The following is a 12888-nucleotide window of genomic DNA, read 5'->3' on the forward strand; positions in this document are numbered from 1 at the left end:
CTCCCCGTCCTCCTATATTCGTCTGTTTTTAACTGTGTTTCCTTGTTTCCTTTCTGTTCTGTTCCTTTTGTTTCACAAAGCAGCCCTGCAGCTTTCCGACAGACATCAACCAGGAACCATCCAATATAATTTCCAACAATGACCATAATATGCACGGGGAAACAGATCACTCTGATATTTCAACTTATATTTAATTAAAGTAAGGGCCAGGCTGAGAGAGGAAATACTGTAAAGCCTGTTATTACACAGTAAGGCTAAATATGTTAGGCGGAGACATGCACTGTGATTAAATGTGTCTGCATAGCCAGTGATGGCTTTTTTATGATTGTGCATGATGCATGATGCTCTGCTCTCATTATGAAAATGGCAGTGTGCCACGTCTGACCTTCTCTGCGACTGCCTGCAACACTATCCCCCCACAGAGCGACAGGCAGACGGGCTCACGGTCCCCCACCGCCCAGGCAGTAATGGGATTAAGATCTATTGGCTAATGAGCCCTCAGCCTTTTAATAGAATTTTTGCAGCAGATTAACCATTGATCAAATGTCCCGCAGATTAGAGCCTTATCTATTTAAAAATTACCCACATTTGTCTGAGTCAGCTGCAGGTTTGCAAAAAAAAAAAAAAAAAACCTGAAGCATATTCTTTTTTTCTGTTTTCCACACTGGTCAGGTTCAAAAAGATCTCTCTTTTAGTGTGGCAGACTTGAAAGCTAAAGCTCTCATTTCACTAATTACATGAGTTTGGTGAGAGCAGAGCACCTAACCCCCCCCCCCTTAGGACAGCAATGCTGGATTAAAAGGACACTGCTTAAAAATCATGAGTCTACAGCAAATGCTATAACTACCCTATCTTTGGAAATTAATATACATCCTCCCCACTCCTGAAGAGAAATATCCAATGCTCTCTGTTGCCTGTGAATTCCAGCGTTATGAAAGAACAGGGAGCTTTTAAGGGGGAAAGCAGCATGAGAAAAAAAAAAAAGAGCTGAATTAGTTTGAATCATCCTCTTCTCCCCAATACGGCTGTATGAAATTGTTCAAAGTACAACTGAGCAGTCAAATACTATTTAAGAGGAGTAGAAGGACAAAGCAGGAAGAGGAGGAGGAGGTGGTGGAGGAGACGAAGAGGAGTAGAAGGACAAAGCAGGAAGAGGAGGAGGAGGTGGTGGAGGAGACGAAGAGGAGTAGAAGGACAAAGCAGGAAGAGGAGGAGGAGGTGGTGGAGGAGACGAAGAGGAGTAGAAGGACAAAGCAGGAAGAGGAGGAGGAGGTGGTGGAGGAGACGAAGAGGAGTAGAAGGACAAAGCAGGAAGAGGAGGAGGAGGTGGTGGAGGAGACGAAGAGGAGTAGAAGGACAAAGCAGGAAGAGGAGGAGGAGGTGGTGGAGGAGACGAAGAGGAGTAGAAGGACAAAGCAGGAAGAGGAGGAGGAGGTGGTGGAGGAGACGAAGAGGAGTAGAAGGACAAAGCAGGAAGAGGAGGAGGAGGTGGTGGAGGAGACGAAGAGGAGTAGAAGGACAAAGCAGGAAGAGGAGGAGGAGGTGGTGGAGGAGACGAAGAGGAGTAGAAGGACAAAGCAGGAAGAGGAGGAGGAGGTGGTGGAGGAGACGAAGAGGAGTAGAAGGACAAAGCAGGAAGAGGAGGAGGAGGTGGTGGAGGAGACGAAGAGGAGTAGAAGGACAAAGCAGGAAGAGGAGGAGGAGGTGGTGGAGGAGACGAAGAGGAGTAGAAGGACAAAGCAGGAAGAGGAGGAGGAGGTGGTGGAGGAGACGAAGAGGAGTAGAAGGACAAAGCAGGAAGAGGAGGAGGAGGTGGTGGAGGAGACGAAGAGGAGTAGAAGGACAAAGCAGGAAGAGGAGGAGGAGGTGGTGGAGGAGACGAAGAGGAGTAGAAGGACAAAGCAGGAAGAGGAGGAGGAGGTGGTGGAGGAGACGAAGAGGAGTAGAAGGACAAAGCAGGAAGAGGAGGAGGAGGTGGTGGAGGAGACGAAGAGGAGTAGAAGGACAAAGCAGGAAGAGGAGGAGGAGGTGGTGGAGGAGACGAAGAGGAGTAGAAGGACAAAGCAGGAAGAGGAGGAGGAGGTGGTGGAGGAGACGAAGAGGAGTAGAAGGACAAAGCAGGAAGAGGAGGAGGAGGTGGTGGAGGAGACGAAGAGGAGTAGAAGGACAAAGCAGGAAGAGGAGGAGGAGGTGGTGGAGGAGACGAAGAGGAGTAGAAGGACAAAGCAGGAAGAGGAGGAGGAGGTGGTGGAGGAGACGAAGAGGAGTAGAAGGACAAAGCAGGAAGAGGAGGAGGAGGTGGTGGAGGAGACGAAGAGGAGTAGAAGGACAAAGCAGGAAGAGGAGGAGGAGGTGGTGGAGGAGACGAAGAGGAGTAGAAGGACAAAGCAGGAAGAGGAGGAGGAGGTGGTGGAGGAGACGAAGAGGAGTAGAAGGACAAAGCAGGAAGAGGAGGAGGAGGTGGTGGAGGAGACGAAGAGGAGTAGAAGGACAAAGCAGGAAGAGGAGGAGGAGGTGGTGGAGGAGACGAAGAGGAGTAGAAGGACAAAGCAGGAAGAGGAGGAGGAGGTGGTGGAGGAGACGAAGAGGAGTAGAAGGACAAAGCAGGAAGAGGAGGAGGAGGTGGTGGAGGAGACGAAGAGGAGTAGAAGGACAAAGCAGGAAGAGGAGGAGGAGGTGGTGGAGGAGACGAAGAGGAGTAGAAGGACAAAGCAGGAAGAGGAGGAGGAGGTGGTGGAGGAGACGAAGAGGAGTAGAAGGACAAAGCAGGAAGAGGAGGAGGAGGTGGTGGAGGAGACGAAGAGGAGTAGAAGGACAAAGCAGGAAGAGGAGGAGGAGGATGGGAATGGGCTGGATGAGGAGGAGAACGGGCGTAGCAGGAAAGAGGAGGAGGAGGTGGTGGAGGAGACGAAGAGGAGTAGAAGGACAAAGCAGGAAGAGGAGGAGGAACAGGTGAAGGAGGAGAAAGAGAGACGATGGGACGGACTGCAGTTATCCTACTTGTTATCCTGCATGGCAGCCTGGAAACAAGGGCTCTATTAAGGCAGCTCTCGGAAGACAAAGTAAGGAAAAAGCAGTCGGTCTTTCCTCTGCACCCTCCTGGGCTGGACATGCCACTCTGCTATGAACACCCCCTTCCTTTCTTTCTTCATCCTCTGCCTTCACCTTTCCATGGGTTCCTTTTTCACTTCACCTGTCTATCTCGGTCTCAAAGCTTAGGCAAAAACAGAGGTGCCCTCATCATCAACTTCCCTCATCCCTGAGCAGAAAACGGCAGAGTTTAGAGTTTAGTCTACCCTGTCCTCTTCTTCCTCATCCTTCCCTTTCATTGCGCCCGCTCCCTCCAACCTCTTCACGTTGTCCTCGCTGCCTACTCTGATCCTTGACAGGTACAGTTCTGTGCATTGACCCTTTCCTTCTTTCCTTCCTACCTCCACCGTCACGACTCTCCCCATGTCATTTCCCTTCCTTGACTGACAGATAGCCCCGGGGGTTGGGACACTGTTCTGCTGCTCTGCATCGCTCATTGCAGAACAAGCTACTGCTGTCAGATGTACAATTACCCATACAACCTAACCTGATTTCCATTTCCACAGAGGTCTACCTAATAATCCTGATCCTCTGGGAGGAATTATTCAGAAACATCTCTGGATCTTAACGGAACCTTTTCAGAGTCAGATGCTAAATGCTTGGTCATGGAGGAATCTTGGGTCTCTGTAAAAAATATCGTAAAGAGTATGGTCTAGACCTGCTCTCTATGAAATATAGATCTATATCTATTGACGTGACTTGATTTGAAAATAAGCGGATTTTAAACTGAGCTGAATTTGTCGTGTCAGGTCACATTTGCGATGATGGCTGCAAAAAAGGCTGCAGAACCTTTAGGTCGATGGCGGTGTATACAGAGCTTTTATTGGCACGTGCATGACACAGCGATAAGGTAAGAAATGGTTTTCCAGATCCCTACTCTTTTATGTACAGTAAAGTGTAATTGAGTGATTGTCACTGGTCCTCAGTCTTCATTAGGAGAAAGAGTGAACTCAAATAATCAATCAATCATCATGAAACCCGAGGCAAATTGAGTTACAGACTGGCTTCCTGAAGATGAAAGAGACATTGAAACGCAAATCCATATCTGCGAGCACTTGAGTGGGAGAGTGGATGAGTAATCATGGTAAATTGGACACAAGCCTTGTGAACAATCGGTAGCTAAAAGCGCATACAGAAAGCAATTACTCTGTATCACTTACCTATAGCTGTAAAATTCCTCCACACTTTGAAGTAAAATTGAATTTGTCACCCACGTTTTGCAGTCAAAACACATGTAAAAGTGAATTTCAGAACGATTGTTTTTATTTTTGAAAGTAGGAGAAAAAAAAGATTTCCACAGATGTACCAGAAGTGCTGCTTTGGCCTCTGATTGGGAGGACAGGTGTGTTTGTGTGTTTGACTGACAGCTGAGCCAAAGGGAACTGAGATACAATGTAAACAAACTTGTGCTGTTACCTGCTACCCTGTAGCTTAAAGGCCAGGAAGTTGTGTTAGCAGTGGATTTTGAAGCAGCACTAAACACTATTTTTACATTGACAATTATGAAATGACTATATTGCTACACGAATGCTAATTTTGCCCAGTGTCTGACAGATGTGTAAATATGCATCTGTTTGTTAACATGCTTGCTATATCAACTTTATAAGGTGTAAATATGTCAGTGCTGTGTTTACACCTTGTTTAGCTGGCCCTAAGTGGCCACAAATCAGTTAAAGCAGGTTTAATTATAAGGACTACACCATTTAGCATCCGAACTGATTGAACTTGACATATGCTGTTAAGTTTTTAAGGTGTTCCGTGTGCTAGAGCTGATTAGCTAATTAGCTAGGGCACGTTTCAAACTGCAGGTGGTTGTTTGGTAGCTCATTCAGTAAGTCAAGGTGCAACACAAGATATGTGTCCAAGGCTCTAGATAAGAAGGAGACATTACCCAGAAAGCTAATTTGGGTTCTGTTTCAAAGTCTCTGTGGCTCTTTTTTTGTGTAGCAGGCTGCTGTCTAGCGGTTAGTCTGTGTCACTGTCGGTGAACAATAGAACCAGGACAGTTACTGCTTTGTGTTGCTTATGTTTAAAGTGTCCATATGCAAAGCAGTTACCCTTAGGGAGAGAAACAACGGCACTCCGAGTGGTACATGCACAGATAGAGTAGACAGTTCCATCATGAAACCATCATTTTTCACTTTTGGATACTGATTTTCCCTCAGAATTGAGCACAGGACATGAAAAAAAAAAAAAAAAAAAGCAGATCTGCATGGTGCAGCAGAGAAAAAGATGCAATGTAATTTCCGCTGGCCCTTAAAGCAACATAGCTGCCCGGTGCCCAGTGCATTTCGCTGCACTGCAGCAGCCACAGCAGCAAGCTATCCCTGGGAGATGTGTCATTTAGGTAGAAGCAGCAGGTTGTGCTCAGCTAAACGACAGTTCCGCGGCCATTAGCAGGGCCCAATTAAGACACGCTAATTATGGGTGATGGAGTGAGTGCTTTGTAAGGCCGTCTCTAAATAAATAATGAATACATAATCATTGTGCTTAAACAAGCCGCTTGAGCTTAAGCAGTCAAAGCCCCCCCAGGCCTTGCGGGTAAGTCCTGGAGCAAAAGGGGGAGAGAGGGAGAGCTGCAGTGAGGCATCATGGGAGCTGTCAATGTTTTTTTCTTGCCTGCTATTGTGTAAGCAACACTTGCTATTAGCAACTCTTCTGTCCAGTGCAATTTAACCTGGACAGGCCTGTTTTTAATGCACATGTAACCCATTTTTATCGACTTGCAACTGTTTATTTACCTCTTCATATTTGCCTGAACAGCTGTATTTCCTTCCATTTGCTGTTTCTCGTCCTGCTTCTGTGTGCCTCCGGCTGCCTGATTATTGATCTATTCGTAGTTTTGCCCGTCTTTCAGCCTTCTGAGCTTTTGACTATCTAGCGTGTCTTTCTCTCTAAAAGTGACAAGCTTCCTGGAGCTTGACATCAATGTAAATGAGGTCTGAGGGGAACAAATTGTTTGTCTGGCCCCCTTCTGCTCTCTGTCCTAGTCAATATGCCAGCGTGACCTCAGGGCTTCATACTCCTTCGCTCACTGCCTTCAAAGTTTCCTCATGAACTCACTGGCCATCCACTTGTCTCCTCCCATCCTCCTCCTCTTCTTCACTGCTATTTTTCCTCTTCCATTTTTATACCTCATTATGAATCACCAACATTTAGCTTTCCTTTTCCATCCCCTTTCTCCTCTATCCTCCCTCATTTGCCAGTACTCAATAATTAAAAATCCTATCCTTTCTTCACATCTCAACTTTGTCCATATATGTTCTTTCTCTCACTCCCCCCTTCTTCTGTCCCCATACACTACAGAAAAGGGCATAAAAACTCATCAAATATGTCAGTGGCGAAACAAAGAATATTGAAGCTCTGATGAAAAAGTTGCCTTTTCATTCACATAAACATAACACTCTCCTCTTTAGATCATGTTTCTTTATGAGAGAATCACTTCGAAAGACAAAGTGCGGTGGTTAATGATCATGACTTGAGGAAATGGGAGTTTTTCCTACCAATAAAACAACAATTTACAGTGTAGGTGTAATGCACCAGGGCTCAATGATGGTGCTCTTGAACATAAACCTCTAGGAGTGCGTAGGAGTCACAAATCTAAATTGCATCATTAACACCACACATAAAAAATCTTTTATCTCTTTCTCCTTGTCCTTAAAGAACACTGTTGATGCTAAACTAGCCTCCAAATGATTCAGTACCACTGATTAAAAGTGCTTGTAAGGACTTGAGACTGCAATGAATTGAAAGATGAAAGGGAGAGGTGTCCATCAACATCTGATCAAATGCTCTTCCCCCTTCAGCAGTCCACAGCATCCTTTGAGAAGCTAGCGAGAGGCCAGCCGAGGACTGCGGAGATGGCCATTAGTTACAGAACTGACAGCATAGTGACAGACATTTTTAACTAGTGGCCAAGCATCCTAATAAGCTTATAGGGGCTTGAGAGGAGAAAGATAATGAGCTGAAAATAAAAGAAAATATTAAGGCTACCTCCCCATTCATCTTATAGGAGCAGTTCAGCGATTCAGTCAATAAACCTGCATCCGAGACCTAAACAGGGGAGGGGATGTTCACAGACGTTATGTCCAATTATTTCATGCAGGGACCATCAGCTGGTAAAAAAAATAAAAAAATCCTTACAGTCCCAGGTCCTCTTTCATAAAAGCATCTTAAAGCTAAGACGCTCATAAAGCCCCTGTTACTTCTTACTTATATCCTGAAAGCATCATCAATAAAAGGCACTCAAACTTTACAAGTTCCTCCTGCCCACTTATTTTAGGAAGACTGAACACTGTCAGATGGAACTGCAACACTGTTAGTTTACAGTTTAGGGGTTTGTTTATAAAATGTGAGGATTTAGTTTTTTATCCAGACCACTGATATTTTCTGTGTATCAAGTGTTTTATGCAACATGTGTGAAGCTCTTTACATGTACAAAATAAATAAATAGCCCTGTAGACTAACTTAAGGGGAAATGGAAATTGCAAGGGATAGGAAGAGTGTCTTTACCCTTCCTTTCAAGGATATATTCATAAAATGGTTGATTTGCATCAAATGGCCATGAAGTGTCCATGACCATATCTGCCAATTTCCATTGCCATTCTCTTATTCATCAGTTATGCAAAGGCACCCAGAGCAATGATATTCACCCCTCACAATGAGGACTGAGCTTGGATAGACAGAGGCGTAACCTACTGGATTTTGGCAACTTCAACTTAATATACAGTACTTGTATTTTATTCTTATATTTCAGCGCAGCTTCGAAGGAAAGGGCTTTTTGCTCACATATGCCTTAGCTTTGTTTGAGGAACACCAGATTTACTTTCCTAAACCTCCATCCAGTAACATTTATCATATAAAATGCTTCAAGCAGGAAGCTCTGGCTATTTATTGACATTAAGTAGGCTATTTAATGATTTTTATTGAATGTATCTTTGCTATATATTATGGTTCACGTAAAGACCGATAATGTTAAAATGGAAGAATTTAATAGGTGTCCATACAAATGCTCTTAGAAATTAGTCTTAACCTCTAAGATCAATTCATGTTGGGAAACGAGGCCGGGACAATTCGTTTTGGTTTGATAAATGGGCAATCTTGCTTCTCTGCACTTTGCAAATGTCATTTTGCAGCACAGGCCCAAATTAAATGAATAACTAAATGGAGTCATAGTTAAATAGTACAGCTGCCGCATCTTATGCTTTTGTACCTCAACAAGACACAACTTGTGTCAATTTTACCACATCAGTGACAGGACAGGGATCGATCACACAAACTAATGACCCACCATCCTTTCAAGGGAACTTAGGTTTTGTGGCAGACCTCTTCTATCTGGCGTTCAAGCACTTTAGGTTAAACACAAAACATAAGGTGCTTTAATGGGCATATCTTGTGTTTAGTTTTAACTCTGAACCATCTTAATAGCTATTGTTGCACTTTTTTATTCTCAATTTCTCCCAGCCAAGGAAGAAAATGGACGCCCATTTTGCTGAAAAATAAACTTAATATTCCAGCATTTGCCCATCTCTCACCCGAGCCATATAAGGAGTAGTGCTAGCCTGGGGCTACAACACTGACTATGCTGCATGTTCTGGGCACACATTACATGGCTGGCACTGCGTACATTTATATCCATGACTGAAGTGTATGTGCCCTGCCGCAGCTGTATCCTGCATAATTCATGATGTGTCAGAGTTCCTCCATGAGCTGGTGTCTGTCTGTCAGCACTGCATGTCCCCTGTCCCTCCCCATCCATTACCCCTGAATGGTAGTGACAAGTCAGCAAGCATGCACACACAGTCACAAAAAGAGCACAACACAAACGGAGTCACAGACACATATAAAACAGGCAACACATTAACAAAAATCCAAATACCGGTACAATTATACACAGTCGGGCATAAAATATAAAATGTATGCACTCCTCAACAGACTGAAAAACAACAATCTGAAATGGGGCGTCAGGGTGACAATCCGCAAACCGTTGGCTTCTTCTCATAGGTAATTGTGTGCGTGCATGCTCAGAGGTGTGCGCATGTATCCGCACTGTCTTGAAGAGCTCCTGTGCGGTGTCTTATGACAGGCCGTCAGTCTGCCACTGCAGCAGCAGAAGTGGTGGAGTCCCCGGGGAGGCCTCTAAAAAGCTCACAGGGTTCTGGGGGTGGGGAGCCCAGACTTAGTGAAAGCTTTTCCATGTTCACCCACCCAGCTCTGCTTCTCCTCCTCCTGCAGCGCCAACTCCACCAGACTCATGCCGCATCCAAATGCAGAGAAAACTCACTAACCCCTACCCTCTAACCACTCATCTCTCTCCTTGCGTTTCCCATTCCATCGCTGCATCTGTCAGCTTTCCCAACATCTCTGTATCTTCCTTTCCACTTCACCTCCTCTCAACCCCCTCCCAGTCGTTACCTCTCTTTCCTCTCTCTCGTCGAAATTTGGATCTGTCACCCTCCCCGTACATCTCTTCTCCCCAAACTATTGTTCTCACTCCCCCTCCCCCTTCCCATCCCATCCCACCTCCCCCATGCTAGAGCAGCGTATCCAGCAGTACATTAACCTCCATACATCTTTGTGAGCTTCTCCAGTAGACACTTCCCTCACTGGGAGCTCCTGTCACACTGAGGAAACAGTAAGACCCCCCCCCCCGCCCTCACTGAATGACTGGTGAAGTCTCATTACAGTGCCAGAGGCTTTAGCCCAGTAGCAAAGGACCCTGACGGTGGTCCTGAAGTATAAAACCACAAGGAAAAAAACAACAACACATGAGCACGGTTGCTGTCACAGAGCTTACTCGGAGGAGATCGGGAGGGGTTCTGGGAGAGAGGAGAGAGATAGACATGCACACACAGCAGCAGCAGCAGCAGCTGTGGTGACAAACATCTTGTCGCCAGAGGCATGAGGAGCGTGCAGGAGTTTTGGCGTGCATGTGAGTCGGCCGACCCTTCGAATTCTAATCAGACTCAATGAAGAACAGAGAGCCCCAAAAACAGACCAATCCCAGAGCCACCAATCATTCATCCTCTAATTCTCCTCATGATGCGATTCAGAAACAGACAACTGTATTTACGAAGAATATTGTTTGCAAACAGTTGTTTTTTTCAGTCACATCTTAATGGTTTGGTTAACCCACACTACCATGGAACAGATTTTCTCAGTTACTTCTAACGGTATCTACGCACACAGATAGTTTTGGTTTCATTTGTTCAAGTTCAAGATGTCTGCCTCCACCTTAATACAAAGGTGGTAGATGGAATTTTGTTTGTGGTGCCTACAGCATATAAAATGACACTTAAAGGAATACTTTAGTAAAAACACTTATTGAAGATTGATGCCACTCTCGTACCTGTCTGCTAAATATGAAGCTATAGCCAGGAGACACTTAGTTTAGCTTAGCATAGAGAGTGGAAGTGGGAAACATCTAGCCTGGTTCTGTACAAAGTTTTTTAAAAGTCTGCACCTCTAAACCTCGCCAATTAACACGTTATGTCTCGTTTGTTTAAGCCGATTCTGGAAAGTCTTGTTGTAGCATTTAAACAAAATTTGAATTTAGATTTGTCCAGTGCTGTACCAGCGCCATAAACAAAATTCGCCTGTGCTACTTTGGGGTGAAGGCAAAGGTCTCAAAGACATATATCTCAAAAGTCTGGACAAATAAAAACAAGTATTAGCATGGCTAGATGCCATTACCATTTCAAATTGTTGTAAGTTTTGTGTTTCACATGTCCATTAGACATGTACAAACATTAAAAAATTTTTTGGGATGCATTTACTGGTATTGGTTGTATGCGCTTTACAAGAAAATCTATATACTTTGTCATTGCTATTATCAATGACACAGTGTTCCTTCAATAAGTTTTGAGTACAAGTGGAATGAGGGAGCCAGATGTGGCTGTGAAAATGGAAGCTGTGTGACGGAAGCTTGTACTGACCCTGTGGAAGACCACTGTGTGGTCGATACTTATTGGTTTTCTTTAACCATATAACCACTATAACAAAGGCTTTTTTTTTTTTTGGGTACAATAATGAAGCTGTGTGCTTTGTCTTTTTAGGGAATTCATTCCCTTTTTGTGGTAGGAGATATCCACTGTTTGAGAACAAAAACCAACCCCAAACGTAACCTTGATATGATTGATCTGATGAAAATAGAAGTCTGTGAAAAAAAACTTACTCCGTAACAAAGAAATGTTTCCTACAAAACAAATGTATTTGTAGATCTCTGCTTTTGAGATATCATGTTGTGAAAAGAATCACCTCGGACAACACTTTGGTATGTATTGTGAGATTTCTCCTTTGATGGACTATTCTGCAACTGCCTGAGAGAAAGACAGAAAGAAAAAAAGGCATGGATCTAAAACACTATAGAGGGTAATGAAATGTGTGATTGCCTGGATCATGCCATTACTAAGGGACGAGGTCCTAAGAACCTTCTCTGCCTCAAAATGGGGAGACGGATAAGTCATTATGGTTAGGTGTGTTAACACGTTCTCTGTAGCTGTAGCTCTCTCTTTCTCTCTGTCTCTCTCTCTCTCTCTCACTCATACACACACACACACACACACACACACACACACACACACACACAGAGCAGTACCACGAGGAAATTCATTTACTTTAAGACGGGCAGTAAAAAGGACACCTCGTAAAAAAGGTCCTTTATGTGCAATCAATACGTGAACCAGTGAGCAAGCAGAGAAGCTCAGTTTGCTTCACTCAAACACAAGCACACACACTGAGAGAACTGCGATGACTTGACTTTCTATTAGCTCAGCCACTTGTCTCCTGTAGGACACTCCACGAAGGGTTGAAATGGGTCTTTCTCGGTTACTTTATATCACCAGCACTGTAGTGGTAAACACACCGAATAGGATCCTAAGCCACGAGGCTTATCACAGTGTTGTGTCTGACGTGCACCAATCAGCCGCAACGTTAAAACTAGTAACTGGTTTGAATGTTGTGGCTGATTGGTGTACTTCCATGCATAAGAGCAGGTAGCGATATGGCCTCAAGCTGACTTAATACTCGGTCAAGCTATCCTGCCCTGTCGGATAGTGTGCATCAGGAATTGTAATTCGGATGTGGCAGGGAGCCTATGAGGAGGAACGCCACGCTGATTAATATGGGCTGTGATATGGGGTAATTCCCATGTTCCCATATTGCTGCAACTGCAGTTAAAATCCTCGATCGGGCCACTGGAAGAGCTACAAGCTCATTATTCACCATGGAGCACAGACCCGCACGGTCTGACACACTCACGGACACGCACACACACACACACACACACACACACACACACACACACACACACACACACACACACACACACGTTGCATATGGCAGAGAGTGAGCGCTGAAAACATCTCAGTATTTACAGATGTTGTTTTGTTGAGGTCGGAGCACAGACAGCTCCACAAAGTAAGAATAATCACTACCTTTTTTAACAAGAGCCCAGATATGCCAAGATAACTAAAGCAACAACTTTGATCTGTCCTCCTCTTTCCTTTTGTCCTTTTCCTGTTGGATCTCAAGAACACCCCCTCACTTTACATCACCTCTTTTTCCTGCTTCTCGTCCCTTCTTAAACATTCAGTCAGAAGTGCTCCTTGAGCTATTTTTGAGGAGAGGAACGTAGGAGTGGGACTAAAAGCAACTCTTACCTGTCTCGCATCTCTTCCCAGTAAATCCTTGCTGGCAAACACAGTTGTTAGGTGAGACGCAGGTTCCCCCATTCTGGCACAATCCGTCACACATAGCTAGGAGTAGAACAGAAGAGAAGATTAACGAGCATTAACTATG

At 44.6% G+C, this 12888-nt stretch overlaps 1 protein-coding gene across 1 annotated transcript in view; it reads right to left on the minus strand.

Moving 5' to 3' along the window:
• nell2a (neural EGFL like 2a) overlaps window positions 1-12888 on the minus strand; it is a 77569-nt gene that overhangs the window by 12679 nt on the left and 52002 nt on the right. The window contains exon 15 of the mRNA XM_040132287.1: window positions 12750-12845. Within this exon, the coding sequence (XP_039988221.1) occupies window positions 12750-12845 (96 nt within the window). The remainder of the gene's footprint in view (window positions 1-12749; window positions 12846-12888) is intronic.

This window comes from Xiphias gladius, chromosome 8, assembly GCF_016859285.1.
Source record: "Xiphias gladius isolate SHS-SW01 ecotype Sanya breed wild chromosome 8, ASM1685928v1, whole genome shotgun sequence".
Taxonomy (NCBI): domain Eukaryota; kingdom Metazoa; phylum Chordata; class Actinopteri; order Istiophoriformes; family Xiphiidae; genus Xiphias; species Xiphias gladius.